The following is a 17,266-nucleotide window of genomic DNA, read 5'->3' as shown; positions in this document are numbered from 1 at the left end:
TTACCTACAATGTTTTATCACGTTCACATTTCTATTCTAAGTTTGAATCATTGTGAAGTTGACGTTATTGAAAAAAAATGCTGCAGTGCAGTTTGTTACCCATCCCGCGGGAGCTCCGGGATAAAAAGTAACGTGTTATTCTGTGTCTTCAGCTACCTACATACCGAATTCGTAATCGGTTCAGTAGTATTTGCGTGAAAGAGTAACAAACATCCATACATACTCACAAAATTTCGCATTTATAATATTACTAGCATAAAATCATAAATACTATGATTTATGATGATATTTTAAGACCATTGTCTTACCCCCCTTTTTCAAGCCCACAAAACTCCGAGTCATCCAATGATATCGCAGATTCACATTCCAAAGCAACTTCACACCTGTATTCTGAAAAGCCTTTACATTTACAATACAAATCGTGAATCACGGTCCCAAAGGTGGTACATTAGGTACTCAGCAGGAATCTCGCGACACCAAATGTTTCCACGAACGTATCGCATTTCTTATGGAACCCTCAGGACCCCTGCATTTTCACAGTTAAAAGCGCCAGCTTTGAAGGGTTAAGCCGGTAACATAGTAGGAGCGATTTTAAAAGCAGCTATTGTTTTTTTTTTTTTATTACTTTTATATGTAAAAAAATGTACATATAATCATGCCTATATCCCGCGCTTAGAAGGCCACGTTCATTTGTTTGGCTTTATACAGACTAACACAAACTTTCCTATAATTAAATTATTAGTATCTTTTTCTTCTTTTTTAGAATAAAAAAGAATAGATTTATTTTCAAAATTGGATAAAAGGTATCACTTATTGACATCACATCACTTATATCTAATTATAACTACTACCGCTTCCAAAGCGCATGTGTAGAAGAAGCGGTGGAACAAACTACACTGCAGCATTTTCATCGGACGTCAATCCGTCAATCTTCGTCTATCTTCCTGGCCATAGTCCCGGTTGCATCCTCTTCATTCTGGAGAGGAGTCCGGGGTAAGCCCTTGACCCAAATCCTGGATTGGATGAGTCAGACTTTTACACGCTGCGACTCCAGTCTGACATTTGTAACCTTTGATGGCCTCTGTGGCGCAGCGGTAGTACGCTTGTCTGTGACGCCGGAGGTCCCGGGTTCGAATCCTGGCCAGGGCATGATGAGAAAAGAACTTTTTCTGTTTGGCCTGGGTCTTGGATGTTTATTTTTTATAAGTATTTATTATAAAATATAGTATCGTCGAGGTAGTATCTCGTAACACAAGTCTCGAACTTACTTCGAGGCTAACTCAATCAGTGTAATTTGTCCCGTAGGTATAATATATTTATTTGAAGGGGAACCTAGCCCGTATTGGATCTTATGGTTACATATCCAGTTGCCTGAATAAGCAAGTTTCCTCACGGCGTTTTCCCTCACCATCGAGAGTTAGAACATCGGTAAGTAATCAAACTAATGTACATAACTTCGAAAATAGTCATTGGTATATGGCCGCGGTGGGATTCGAACCGGTGCCTTTATGCGCACCTGCGTTTTAACCAAGCACTTTACCGATTCGACCACCGACGCTCTAATCAAATTTATTAGTACATATATACATACATATAGTCACGTCTATATCCCTTACGGGGTAGACATAGCCAATAGTCCCGAAAAGACTGAATAGCCACGTTCAGTTGTTCGGCTTACTGATGGAATTGAGATCCAAATAGTGACAGGTTGCTAGCCCATCGCCTTAAAAAGTAATCACAAGTATGTAAGCCTATCCCTTAGTTGCCTTTTACGACACCAATGGGAAATAAATGGAGTGGTCCTGTTCTTTTTTGTATTGGTGCCGGGAACCTATCCAGTCCATGCTAAATTTTGTTCTCTCTTTATTATATTTATCGCTCTCCTATCAGTGTGCTACAAGCCGAAACTGTCGATATCCTGAGTGAAGTGGCGCACATTACTCGCCGCTGAAACGTATCCACTTTCGAATCGAAGTGAGTGACGCCGAGCGTCGCCAAGTATCAGGCGCCTAGGACCCGCGGTTTTCAATTTTTTTTTAAATCGATTTAATCGAATAGTTCGATTTACAATTTTTTTTTTCTATATGAAATTAACGGAAGACCGACTGCTGGTATTAGTTCCTTTTTTAAAAAAAAAACATGACGCACAGCACAGGTTAGAACATCAAATCTGTTATAGTAGGTAAAGTTTTGAATTGATAAATAAATAAAAATAAGTAATTAGAAATTAACAAATTAGAAATGTTTATAAGTTAATGAATTTAGTAAAAATAATAGTTTCATCCTAGTTAATCACAAATTTCAAAATTATTTCAGGTTTAAAAGTCTCATTATACGTAAAGCGGTTCTATAGTAATTCTAAGCCTTTGCTTAGGCAATAGGCTGTGAAATTTCCCAAGGGAGCCTATGTGGCCGACATAGGCTTCTTTACAAAAGAGCACAAAGTGTTTTGGACGCAAAACGACCCACTAGGTAGATGCCGTGCGAGGTAGTATACATAAACACACTTCATATTTTGTATGAACTTGATTCATAATCACGTCTATATTCCTTGCGGGGTAGGCAATGCCAACAGTCTTGAAAAGACTGATCGTCGACTATCGATAGACTGTCGTTAAAGGCGACTAGGGGATAGGCTTATAAACTTGGGATTCTACTTTTAGACGATGGGCTAGCAACCTGTCACTATTTGAATATTCAATTTTATCATTTCGCCAAATAGTTGAACGTGGCCATATCAGTCTTTTCAAGACTGTTGGCTCTGGCTAACTCGCAAGAGATATTGACGTGATTATATGTATGTATGTATATTTCTACGGCCTGCCTGACAAACATTCCGCCTCGAAAGAGTGTGTTTAAAAACTGTTCCCCATAATAATAACCCCCTATATCGCCTTGCTTACCGTTTACAGGAGTGCTTTCTCGTGTTATATTATTATTGAAGTGTTAGACACCACTTAGAGTATGTAGGTTATGAATAAAGAGCGCGTTATCTTGGCTAGGAAATTATTATTATCTGTATAAGATATTTTTTTATAAGAACTGCATAGATAGAAGTTAAGTGACAGAAAAATATGATTGACGGAATTTAGATTAGTAAAGATGGACATAAAATAAACAGCATATTAACACGTGTTTTAATTAATAGCTGTGCCCGCGACTTCGTCCGCGTGGAATACTTATTTTGGGCATCATTGAAGTCCTCAAGGATGAATAATTTTCCCCGTTTTTTTCACATATTCCATTATTTCTTTACTCCATATAGATGCAGCGTGATGTTATACAGCCTAAAGCCTTCCTCGATAAATGGTCTATTCAACGCAAAAATATTTTTTTTTTAATTCGAACTACTTAGTAGTTCCCGAAATTAGCGCGTTCAAACATACAAACACTTCAGCTTTATAATATTAGTAAAGATTAACAGTCTGGAGAAGAACATAGGTACTTTTAATCCCGGTACAAACTATAGTCCCCTGGAATTTGTGAAGAACCTGTATTCTTTTGTAAGTGGCGCTAAATCTGCGCAGCCGCAGCTGCGGTTAAAATCTAGTTAATAATAACACTTACCCAAATACACCGACGACATCTTCTTGGACACGTTCTCGTCTATATAAGTGACGCCGAGCGTGAATAGCGGGGTTGCGCCTGCGCCGTGTAGCAGCTGAGCTAACACGAAGATGCCCACCGCCCACGATCCCCCTTCTGATGTCGTGTCTCCGGAACAACTCGTCTGTGGAAAGGACACATTTATTGTTGTTTTGATGAAATAAATAGTTTGTTACCTATTTTGTTGCAGTCCGGCTGCGCCCGCGCCGTTTAATATTTTAAACCTATAAACAAAATAATAAAAAATACAAATCCCTATTTTGATATTAGAATTGAAGTATAGATAGTTCCGTGTGGTTCACGGCACCAATAAAAAAAGAATAGGACCATTCCTTCTTTTTCTCAGGGATGTTGTAAAACGCTGCTAAGGGATAGGCTTATAAATTTGGGATTCGTCTTTTAGGCGATGGGCTAGCAACCTGTCACTATTAGAATCTTAATTTTATTATCAAGAAAAAAAACTGAACGTGGCCTATCAGTCATTTGAAATCTACCCCGCGAGGGATATAGACGTGACTATATGTATGTATGTATAGATAAAGATGTTACAAACACTAAATACGAATATAAACATTACAAAGAAACGTTTTTCGTTGATAGCTCCCCGTTAAATCCATTTAATCGGTATTTATTCCCGACAATGCTCAACAAGTTCCCGGGGCGTTCATCCAGAATAATTCGTGGACAATGCGTCAAACTCGAGACGGGACCGGGATTGCAAGGTTTCGACGCGGGCGCACCTATTGTGCAGAGGGGCTAGTATTGCCGGGAGACCAGGTTTATAATACGCCTGTTAGAGTGGAAATTATTGGCGTGTACTTGAGTTATCATCGGCCTCTGCTGTATGTACATACATATAGTTGCATATAGTAGGTGTATATAATAACTAGAGACCGCTAGACTTCGTCCGCATGGTTCGAGTTGAAAAATTCTTTTTGCGTTGAATGGACCATTTATCGTGGAAGTCTTTAGCCTATATAACATCACGCTGCAACTACAAGGAGCAAAAAAAATAATGGAATATGTGAAAAAAACGGGGAAAACTCTTCATCCTTGATGATGCTTCAATGATGCCCAAAATACGCCGAAGGTATAATATCACCTTCCACGCGGACGAAATCGAGAGCACAGCTAGTTCTTCATAAGGCTAGTTGCGTAATAGAATAATCACCATTGTTCTGTTTGCGGAACAGAGGTCATCTGGTTCCTCCCCTGCTACCCTGTAAGGAGCGACCATGAAGTGGGGGAGGGCGAACAGAAGAGACCCAGTGCCCATGAGGAGGACGCCCCAGCCCAGCCAGCGGGGCTTGGAGGAACCGCTGCGACCCCCCAGGTATGTCACTGGGGCCAGGCATGCGAATGATGCCATATCGTACCTGTGGAGGAATAAATTGATTAAGTATGAAAAAAAATGTGCCGTGTGGTTCCCGGCACTATTACAAAAAAGAATAGGACCACTCCATCACTTTCCCATGGATGTCGTAAAAGGCGACTAAGGGATAGGCTTATAAACTTAGGATTCCTCTTTTAGGCGATGGGCTAGCAACCTGTCACTATTTGAATCTCGGTTCTATCATTAAGCCAAATAGCTGAACGTGGCCATTCAGTCTTTTCAAGACTGTTGGCTCTGTCTACCCCGCAAGGGATATAGACGTGACCATGTATGTATGTATGTATGTATGAAAAAAAAATTTATGAAATAGTCAGTCTTTAAAAATGAGAAGAGACATTTGCCCACCCTGATAGTTAACATACTTAAAATCACGCCTCTTTCCCGGAGGGGTAGGCAGAGACTACATCTTTCCACTTGCCACGATCTCTGCATACTTCTTTCGCTTCATCCACATTCATAACTCTCTTCATGCAAGCTCGGCGGTTTCGGGTACTTTTGACCTGACCCTATGTTAAGTTATTATGGAAAACATTATATTAAAAGTGATAATCTATAAAAATGAGAAGAGACATTTGCCCACCCTGTTAGTTAAATTTAACTTTATTTCAATAACGAAAATCTGGAAACATTTATCAAAACTTTTATAACGTGGCATCACATAGTGGTATGCTTCTTTTAGATCTTCGATCTTCTTCCTCTCTATGCGTTAATCCCGATTACATCTTTATGGAGTAGAGTTTTCTGGAGAAGAGTCCAGGGCGCGCCTTATGACCATGGTTCTGGACTGGGGCTGTCAGGTTTTAACACGAAGCGACTTCCGACTGACCTCCGCAACTTTACAGGGTAACTTGACCCTAATTTTATCATGATGAAAGCAGCACTTGATCAATGTGCCCATTCTCTTTAAGTCGCCTTTTACAACATGGAAAGGATTTGGATTGATCATTTTCAAATATGATGGGGACTGAACTTCATCTTTCTTTTGTCTTTGACTAACCTATTACGCACTAGTTAAAAAAAAATTCAAAATTTATTTTACTTTTCTCTCTACAATCTTATAGTTAGTGTATAAACAAACAAATCACAGGTAAGGAATATAACAAAAGATTGCGAGAGATTGGTATCTGAACTAAGCAGAGCCTGTATCTCAGTGCACCAGCCTCTCCCCACAAGGTCTAAAACAGATAATCAAAAGTAAGATATATAAGTGCCGTGTGGTTCCCGGCACCATTACAAAAAAGAATAGGATCTCTTTCCCGTGGATGTCGTAAAAGGCGACTAAGGGATAAGCTTATAAACTTGGGATTCCTCTTTTAGGCGATGGGCTAGCAACCTGTCACTATTTGAATCTCAATTCTATAATTAAGCCAAATAGCTGAACGTGGCCATTCAATCTTTTCAAGACTGTTGGCTCTGTCTACCCCGCAAGGGATATAGACGTGACCATATGTATGTATGTATGTATGTGTAAGTTATAAAAAAGAGAATGAGTGCTAGGTAAAAAAAGTTAGATATTGAACAATGTCCTTACCCTCCAGCGATGACTCCTGTCTGCATGGACCTCAATCCGAACCTCTTCTCGATGGTGGTGATCACCACGTTCACAAACCCGTTCACCACCATACCTGGATCAATATACAGAATTCAGATTTAATCTATACTTATATTATAAAGCTAAAGACTTCGTTTGTTTGTTTGTTTGAACGCGCTAATTTCTGGAACTACTGGTTCGAATTGAAAAATTCTTTTTGCGATTAATAGACCATTTATCGAGGAAGGCTTAAGGCTATAAAACATCACGCTGCAACTATAAGGGGCAAAGAAATAATGGAAAATGTGAAAATGACGGGGAAAATTATTCATCCTTGAGGGCTCCATCCAGGCATCCACGCCCAAGTAACAATTAGGCGATAAAGTAAGATTTATAATTTATAATAAGTCTATAAAAGCGCTAACTAGATTCTAAAGTGGTTTATGGGTGTTTCAAATTAGTGTTAGAGCGCGCTCTAACCCTACTTTACCCCCGAATTAGGCACAATTTTTATATTACTTAAGGTTGTATAATGACGGTAAACAAGAGTTATGGTAATTGGCTAAGAGGTACAATCAATGCTATAAGAAAGTTATGATAGCGGTAACAGGATCTCTTAGCGATACAAGAGTGGTAAATAAGCGAAAATTAACTCTGTTAGCGGTAAAATGGTATTATATTATCTCTATGGGTGCTAAGCGGGCTACAGGTAGACGTCAACTGACTCCTTAAGCGGTACAGTAGAGATACAAAGGCGTAACTTATATTTTCAAGCGCTAAAAGGGAGGTAAATAGGTGTTTTGTAACGGTCTGAACGCTATTTAAGATCCACAAAAGGGATAAAGTTCTTTCCCGCACGAGGTTTTGATGACCGGAAAATATTGTTTCTAATTTTGCGATCTAATAATCTACATTAATCTTTAATGATGTTTATATTAAACAAGAAAAAGTGAAATTGTTTTATGGTGCGTAAGGAAGCGTATTTTTGCTGCGAAGGTAAGTACACTGTGAATATGTTACATATTTATTGGCAAATAATTCGAGCGCCCGATGTATGTTGTCTATTTACTGAAAACAAATGTTTTGTCTAATATGGAGTGACAAATTTTTCTTGTAAAAAAGTTCTAAAATATTGCCTTATTGATCTTATAATACTTTACTAGTAATATAAATACGCTAAAGCAAAATACTTCATGGAAACCTTGTAAATATTTGTTTTTATAACCATAATCTAATATTTCATTATCTCAACATGGCGAGCAAACGAATTTAGGGATCCGTAGTGCTCAAAACTTTAAACCATGTATTGATATTATTATTCGAGTAGAATACAAAGAAGTAGGTAGATATAAATTATTACATTGTTTTAACAATTTATATTATATTATATAGAGGCCGCCCGCGACTTCGTCCGCATGGAAACCCTATCAATCCCGCGGGAACTCTGGGATAAAAAGTAGCCTATGTGTTATTCTGGGTCTTCAGCTACCTACATACCAAATTTCATGGTAATCGGTTCAGTAGTTTTTGCGTGAAAAAGTAACAAACATCCAAACATCCATACAAACTTTCGCCTTTATAATAGTAGTAGGATTATGATTTAAATACAATATTAGGTTTATAAACCTGACTATAAGACTATTAAATATCGTGTTTGTTTACAGATAAGACGAAAGCGTATAAAACTTACAAAAAACGCAAAAAAAATGAAAACCCAAAAGTACAAGGAGATGAACAGAGAGTAGAAAATAACAATATTGAAAATGAGGCAAGTTCCAGCGCAGACCAGCAGCATTTCGGAAGTGCTGAACACGATCAACTAGAACAGCACTGTCTTCAACTAAATACATATTTAGATACGATTACTTCATGGGAAGCACAAAAATATCGAGCTTGTTCTTCATTTTATAGCCATAAATATGAATAATATTAAATGGTGACAATGACTGAATTTCTTTAATTTCTACAATATCATTATCTTTCGTAAGACAGTATTTATCTTTTGATTTGGTCCATGCGCGATGAGATCTTGCGCTTCATTGCTTTCCATAGGAATCTTCATTATCACTTGTAGTAATAGCACAATCATCATTTTGAAAAGCATGTACGGAACCTTCAAGCTCACAGGAAACTCGCGGTTCACTGCTTTCCATAGGAATAGAGGACGTATTTTCAATAGGAATAATTCTCTGATCAATTTCTGCGTATTTCCACCAGTCCTACATTGATTTTTCCAAGTATTTACAACAATTTTGGTTTATTTTGGTTGCGACGCCATTGTCAAAAACAAGTAGTCAATATAAGAAATACAGTAGTGACCTTAAGCGCTATTACTTTACCTTTAGTTACAAAAAAGTAACAATAGACGCTAGAGGATCTGTTATAGCGAAAAATTTTACTCCTATTTGACTTAAGGTAATGCAAGAGAGTTTTGTATAACTTCAAGCATTTGGTTCTATATAAGATTAAATAAACACCATTGTAAGGCTGGTAGTGCTTATTAACGCTATTGTGTAACTTTAGGTTCTTGTAAAGAGTTTATTATCACCTGCATAGCACTTTTGGAGGTAGTAACTAATTCTTATTCTTATTTAGATCTTAGAGTTCTAAGATTCACTTAAAGCTATAACACAAAATGCTGTGCATGCAACAGTGTTAACATTTGCCATAATACATCCATAATAACCTTTAAGCTCGCCTAATTGTCGCGCTTGTAACTCTGTATTATAAGTAGAAGTGATATACGTTACTTGCTTACGCCACTTTATCGCCAAAAGTCATAAGTGCTGCTACTGTAATGCCTTTCTAGCCCACTAAGTAACAAAATAAGCTCTAATCGTCGCCTAAATGTTTGTTGGGCGCGGACGAAGTTGCGGGTACAACTAGTATGGTATAATACTCATGAGACGAACAAGAGCGTTGGTGGTCTAATCGGTAAGACACCGGTTTAAATCCCACCGCGGCCATGACCACCAATGACTATTATCAAAGTTATGTACCTACATTAGATTGATTTTACGTGCATAAATTTTAAATAAATAAATAAATTTTGAGTCTAATTAGAATATGTATACGTAAATAACCTCTACGTATACCTACATAGCCTTAACATAAGACTAAGAGAAGTTTATTAGCAATCTGTCATTATTTGAGTCTAAATTCCATCAACAAGCCAAACAGCCTGAACATGGAATTTCAGTTTTTTCAAGACTTTAACTTTCCAGTAAGAAATGTATGACCGTAGTGCTTTCGGTACAATACGCGGCAGAAGTAAATTTTAGTTAATAATTGTTTTGTTCTAGTGAGTCTAAATCACCATAAAGAAAAGTTTCTTGTAAAATTATCTAATGTCGGCGAAACGATGCTGTGACTGAGTCGACCCGCTTCATTATTTACATACAGTTATTCAAACAATGTGTATGGCACGGTTGCATATATTTGCATTCTTTTGCATTGTCGGCGGTCTCTTAACAGGATCGGACGGTGTCTGAGGAAAATTAGCAAAATAATTATTGCGAAATGTGTCAACATCATAAAACTTATATAGACAAATAAAACTCTTTATTGCACCATAAGAGTAAAACATACAAAACAGATAGAGATGGTACAAAGGCGTACCTAATCGCTAATGCAATCTCTTCCAGTCAACCTTTGGGTGGAAGGAAACTAAACAGATGATTGGCCTTACATACGTACCTACATATAATCACGCCTTTACCCCTTGCGGGGTAGACAGAGCCAACAGTTTTGACAAGACAGATTGGCCACATTCAACTGTTTGGCATGATCATTCAACTTGGCTTTCAAAAACAAATTTTCGTTTTCATAAATTATTTTTAATGGCCGGCGCGTAACTATATTAGTATTATGGGCCATAATTTTCGGCTGTGTTTCCATCCAAGATATGTATAATTTTTTCCGCTTAATAAACAGTTGAGCGTGGCGTATCAGGCTTTCAAGACTGCTGGCTATGTACGGGATATTAACTCGACGATACTGTATTTTATAATAAATACTTATCCAAGACCCGTGTCGATAAGAAAAAGTTCGCGTCTCTTCACGCTCTGGCCGGGATTCGAACCTACTGTGTCACAAACAAGCACATTACCGCTGCGCCACAGAGGCCTTCAAAAGCTACCAAAAGTGCATTAAAACCTGATCTAAGTACTATTCACGGAGACTGTACCAATCAATACAGATTAAAAAACCATTAATTCAACAGCACGATTCAATTGAACACTGAAAATATCTTCAAACAGACTCGTATGAATTCAGAAATAAATGTTAGACCACCGGCTATTAAAGTTTCACGTCCGGCAGCCGGACAGCCGGACAGACGGCCGGAATAGACACGCGTCCGGTTTTTCATTTATTTTCGGACGCGACTGGACCTGACATGATATCACTGGTGTAATTTAAGAATCAGGTTGAAAAAAGCCCGGCTGGATTTAAAATTCCCCATGATGCGGTCGCAAATGATATTGGTCTTCTTAATTGATGATGATCCCCTAGTCTTCTTCCCCCTGGAGTCCCGCTTCTTCTTTTGGGCGATGGGCTAGCAACCTGTCACAATTTGAATTTAAATTCTATCATTAATTCAAATAGCTGAACGTGGCCATTCAGTCTTTTCAAGACTGTTGGCACTGTCTACCCCGCAAGGGATATAGACGTGACTAAATGTATGTATGTACCACTTCCAATGTGCACTAGGAGGAAGTTGATGAAACCACTGAGGCGGATTAATGATTTCCGACGACATATAATATTTGTACAATAATTGCTAATGGTGGAACTGACAACATAAATTGTTATCAGTTGCCATCAAAATCGGAAGGTTTCCAGCGTAACCTTTGGACACCGGAAAAGCGGGCACGGTTCAATGATTCTTATTGAATAACTAGCTGTTGCCCGCGACTTCGTCCGCGTAAATTTCCAGTTGAATCTTGTTCATACGTCATTCAGTCAGATACAAACAGACATAAAATTTGTAAATAAAAACAATCTCTATCCATTTCAGATGACAAAATATTTTTACTGTATTATATTATATGTATAGATAATCTATCCTCATTAAAATACATGAAATTACGTTTGTTATCTACACGGGGTGGACAGAGACTATGGATTTCAATTTGTTACACTCTTTATTGATTTCACTTTCCTACACAGTCATTACTCTTCAGCGCCGTGGTTACAGGCATGAAAAAAAAATTAGGACCACTCCATCTCTTTCACATGGATGTCGTAAAAGGTGACTAAGGGATAAGCTTATAAACTTGGAATGCTTCGTTTGGCCTAACAACCTGTCACTATTAGAATCTCAATTCTATCATTAAACCAAAAAGCTAAACGTGGCCTATCAGTCTTCTCAAGACTGTTGGCTCTGTCTACCCCACAAGGGATATAGACGTGGCCATATGTATGTATGTACAAATTCTGGTAGAAAAGTTGTGTTCATTTACCATTACAAAACAGTCTAGACTGCAGGTAATTTTATGTACTAAGTAAAGATAAATAAGAAAATCCATAAGTAAGTATATTATAGTGTGAAGGCCACCTTGTTTCTTAGTTATCAGAGCATAAACTAAGTCTGTGTAAACAGATATATAATTATTATTGTTAAGTGATAATTCCACTTGATATTTTGTATTTGTAACTTGTATAGGTACACTAGCTTTGTTTTAAATGATTGTTGTAACACGTCTTTATCCCTTTCTGTTAGGTTTCTTCTGTCCTCCTCTGTCCTCTTCTGTCCCCTTCTTTTAGACAGAGCAAATTAACGTCACCATTTTCTCATCATCACCAAATACACAAATATATATAATGCCGTGTGGTTCCCGGCACCATTACAAAAAGAATAGGACCACTCCATCTCTTTCCCATGGATGTCGTAAAAGGCGACTAAGGGATAGGCTAATAAACTTGGGATTCCTCTTGTAGGCGATGGGCTAGCAACCTGTCGCTATTTGAATCTCAATTCTATCATTAAGCCAAATAGCTGAACGTGGCCATTCAATCGTTTCAAGACTGTTGACTCTGTCTACCCCGCAAGGGATATAGACGTGACCGACCATATTTATGTATGTATGTATGTATGTATCGCTGAGTTAGCGTCTCGTAACATAAGTCTCGAACTTACTTCGAGGCTAACTCAATCAGTGTAATTTGTCCCGTATAATATTTATTATTAAGCCATACAGTTTAACGTGGCCTTTCGTTCTGCGAGACTGTTGGCTCTGCCTACCCGTAAGGGATAAAGACGTGATTATAAAAACGTATAAAATTATTCTCATTTTAACGCATTGCAGACTGTTTTAACAGGTGTTAGTTTTCAAACAGCATGTGTCATGTAACCTCAGTTTTATTTATATGCCCTGAAAAGATGCGGTCATTTTAACATTTCAACGTGTATCCCAACTAAGAAATATTATAAACTAGCTTTTACGACCTTTGCCCGCGTGAAATAAGCGCCACCAACAAAAAAATGTGAGAAAATTTGCACTACCTACGAAAACAAATGGAATAAACGCCACCTACCAAAAAAATACAGGTTTTTCGCAAATACCACGGGACTATAGTTTTTATGTTCTACTCTACTTTTGTTTGTTACCTTTTCACGCGTTATCAACTGAATTAATTTTCTTGAAATATCACATTTATATAATTTAAGAGTCTGGAGTAGGACATAGGTTACCTATCATCCTGGTAAAAAAAAAGATCCCGTGGAATTTGTGAAAAACCTGTATTCTTTTTTTAGATGGCGCTAGTAGTTGCTATTTGGTATTTGTAGGCTAAATAAGTCGCTTTTCGTAGGTGGAGTTTCACTCACGCGGGCTTTGAAATACATACATACATATGGTCACGTCTAGGTATATCCCTTGTGGGATAGACAGAGCAAACAGTTTTGAAAAGACTGATAGGCCACGTTCAGCTATTTGGCTTTATGATAGAATTGAGATTCAAATAGTAACAGGTTGCTATCGCCTAAAAAAAGAATTCCAAGTTTGTAAGCCTATCCCTAAGTCGCCTTTTACAACATCCATGGGAAAGAGACGGAGTGGTCCTATTCTCTTTTGTACTGGTGCCGGGAACCACACGGCACACGCTTTGAATTAGGAGATAATTTTTTAATTCTTCCAACAGCACAAAGACGCAGGCGATATCTCAACATCACTTTGTAAAGTGCACGCTCATTGCCACAGATTGAATAAATAAATAGATCCGGCATTGTACATTATCCGGCCAGGGTGTGCCGGGGCACACTCGGTTTGGGGCACGTTCCCCCACTTATTGTGCGGATGCGAAAAGAGACAATGTGGCCATGGCATGCCACGGCACGCTTGCTGAAAGTGAATACAAATAAATAATTTAAGAAATTGTTTTCCGAAGTTTTTAGGGGCAGGAAAATATCTATACCTATTCATATTTCCTGACGGCAAAAACAGGAAATAAATTAATTAGTGTCGCGTGATTCCCAACACTTTAGAAAAGGACCACTTCATACATGTTTCACATGTATGTCGTAAAAGACGACTAAGGGATAAACTTGGGACTAATAAACTTGAGATACCTATTTTAGGCGATGGGCTTGCAACCTGCCACTACTTATTTGAATCTCAATTATATACAAGACCAGTCTTTTCAAAACTGTTGGCTCTGTCTACCACGCAAGGGGTATAGAAGTGATTGTATATGTATGTATTTGTATAAAAATTGTTGTGGTTCGTACTACACTATATTAGACATACATACATACACATAATCACGTCTATGTCCCTTGCGGGGTAGACAGAGCCAACAGTCCTGAGCGGACTGATAGGTCACATTCAGCTATTTGGCTTTAAGATAGAATTGAGATTCGAATAGTGACAGGTTGCTAACCCATCGCCTAAAAAAGGAATCTCAAGTTTGTAAGCCTATCCCATAGTCGCCTTTTACGACATCCACGGGAAAGAGATGGAATGGTCCTATTCTTTTTTGTATTGGTGCCGGGAAAATACCACACGGCATTATACACTATATTAGAAGATATAATATTCTATGAAGAACAAAACAGCGTACAATAAAAAAGAAAGTAAGGTATGATGGCTAACTTTATGCGTTTTGTTTCACAGATGGAAGACTCAAGTTCAAACAAGAACCGGTTTTCTAAGCATTGACAAGGTTAACTCTTAAGTCTTAGTAAGGTTAACGACACCACGTTTTCGACGTGGACCAACTGATATGCACAACTAGTGGTGCCATTAGGATTTTTCTTTATTAACTAGCTATAAATAAATAAATATACATACATACATACATACATATGATCACGTCTATATCCCTTGCGGGGTAGACAGAGCCAACAGTCTTGAAAAGACTGAATGGCCACGTTCAGCTATTTGGCTTAATGATAGAACCGAGATTCAAATAGTGACAGGTTGCTAGCCCATCGCCTAAAAGAGGAATCCTAAGTTTATAAGCCTATCCCTTAGTCGCCTTTTACGACATCCATGGGAAAGAGATGGAGTGGTCCTATTCTTTTTTGTAATAGTGCCGGGAACCACACGGCAAAAATAAATAAATAAATAAATATATACAGGACAAATTACACAGATTGAGTTACCCTCGAAGTAAGTTCGAGACTTGTGTTACGAGATACTAACTCAACGATACTATATTTTATAATAAATACTTATATAGACAAACATCCAAGAACCCAGGCAAATAAGAGAATGTTCTTTTCTCTTCATGCCCTGGCCGGGATTCGAACCCGGGACCCCCGGTGTCACAGACAAGCGCACTACCGCTGTGCCACAGAGTCCCGGCAAATGTTGTTTTGCCATGTAAATAAATTTTAAGTAATTTCTAGTTAAAAAAAAATGTTAAGGGTGGACAACCCTTATCACTAAGGGGTATGAAAAATAGATGATGGTCGATTCTTACACCTTCTCGATATGCTCACAAAATTTCATGAGAATTGGTCAAGCCGTTTTGGAGGAGACAAGAATCTAAGATGATGTTTAGCTGAAAAAAAAATTAATAACCATTCTATTGTTATTTTTTGTCCTTAACTTTGTACCAAGTTTGTAAAGTTAAACCTTTTAATCCCGTCATTATTATGATGATTAATTAGAAAAATCTCCTTTTTGCACCGTCATTGTTGTAAAAGTTATTTTGCAAAATCTGGGGTGATATGGTCGCATAGCGTAATTCGTCAATAAAGGCTTACTCTTTACAAGAAAGCCAATGATAATGATAACATTAATTAGTGCCGTATGGTTCCCGGCACCAATACAAAAAAGAATAAGACCACTCCATCTTTTTCCCGTGGATTTCGTAAAAGGCGACTAAGGGATAGGCCTTCAAACTTTGGATTTTATTTTTTAGGTGATGGGCTAGCACTATTCCTGTCACTTTTTGAATCTCAATTCTATCGTAAAGCCAAAGAGCTGAACGACTGTTGGATCTGTCTACATCGCAAGGGATATAGACGTGACTATATGTATATACCTACATATTAAACCTTTATATCCTGATAACCCTTATGGGATAGGCAGATAATAGTCATAAGACTCTAATACTACCTACGTTCAGCTGAATGGCTTAATGATGGAATTAATTTACAATTAAATAATCTTCATTATTCTCAAATTAATTTATTAATGTTCTTTATTTTAAGTAACTACGCTAATTCTGAGACTAAACCTTGTAAACGATGCGCTGAGTTCAATTTTAAGCGATATTGTTCAAATTTAATATTCATCGCTTAGGAAAATATTTTTTTAAGGCTTCATGTAATAAATCAGGGTCTTTAAAAGCGTTCATCAAAAAAAAAACGAATCTGCCAATCATGATGACTTAAAAGTGTTTAAATTATCTTTCTTTAAAAAGAAAATGATTTTCAATGTTTAGGAGGCTTTATGTACAAATGGGGAGACGAGAAGAAAGAAACATAAGAGTTTATGTTTACATACATACAACAGTCACGTCTATATCCTTTACGGGGTAGACAGAGCCAACAGTCTTAAAAAGACTGACAGGCCACGTTCAGCTATTTGGATTAATGATAGAATTGAGATTCAAATAGTGACAGGTTGCTAGCCTATCGCCTAAATATAAATCCCAAGTTTATAAGCCTATCCCTTAGTCGCCTTTCACGACATCCATGGGAAAGAGATGGATTCTTTCTTGTATTGTCAGACTTGTGTAGTGAACCTCCATGGTGCAGTGGTAGTTGGTTGGACTTTGACCCAAAAGGTCTCAGGTTCAATCTCTCTTCAGGACAAGATAAAATTACCTGCTTTATGATCTTAATCTTAAAAAACTCTGCAACAGAAAATGAATTTAAAAGTCTGGAATATTTTTCGTGGCAAAAGGAATTATATTCTTGTTGGAATTGTATCAGCGAGTCCCAGTCGTGTCATCCCGTGAATTCCCCTGTAATCGGCTTGCGGGATTACTGTACAGTACAATGCTCGCTGCATTCAATATCTGAAACTATCCCGCTTTTCAGCCAGCAATGTATTTAACTCCCTAAGGTCTTGGAAGATATGATGTGATCTTAGAATAGAATTTTATTATGATGGCCGTGTGGTTCCCGGCACCAATATAAAAAAGAATAGGAGCACTCCATCTCATTGCTCGTGGATGTCGTAAGAGGTGACTAAGGGATAGGCTTTAAAACTTGGTATTTTTATTTTAGGCGATGGGCTAGCAACCTGTCACTGTTTGAATCTCAATTCTATCATAAAGCC

The 17,266-nt window shown here is 37.8% G+C and overlaps 1 protein-coding gene across 1 annotated transcript in view; it reads right to left on the bottom strand.

Moving 5' to 3' along the window:
• LOC106133382 (solute carrier organic anion transporter family member 4A1) overlaps positions 1-17,266 on the bottom strand; it is a 61,473-nt gene that overhangs the window by 16,625 nt on the left and 27,582 nt on the right. Inside the window, exons 4-6 of the mRNA XM_013333089.2 lie at positions 6,531-6,624; positions 4,778-4,982; positions 3,568-3,730 (exon numbers count right to left, since the gene is read on the bottom strand). Coding sequence (XP_013188543.2) covers positions 3,568-3,730; positions 4,778-4,982; positions 6,531-6,624 — 462 coding nt within the window. The remainder of the gene's footprint in view (positions 1-3,567; positions 3,731-4,777; positions 4,983-6,530; positions 6,625-17,266) is intronic.

This window comes from Amyelois transitella, chromosome 3 (assembly GCF_032362555.1).
Source record: "Amyelois transitella isolate CPQ chromosome 3, ilAmyTran1.1, whole genome shotgun sequence".
Classification (NCBI taxonomy): Eukaryota; Metazoa; Arthropoda; class Insecta; order Lepidoptera; family Pyralidae; genus Amyelois; species Amyelois transitella.
The sequence above is the reverse complement of the archived record's forward strand: the minus strand, read 5'-3'. Positions and strand labels throughout refer to the sequence as shown.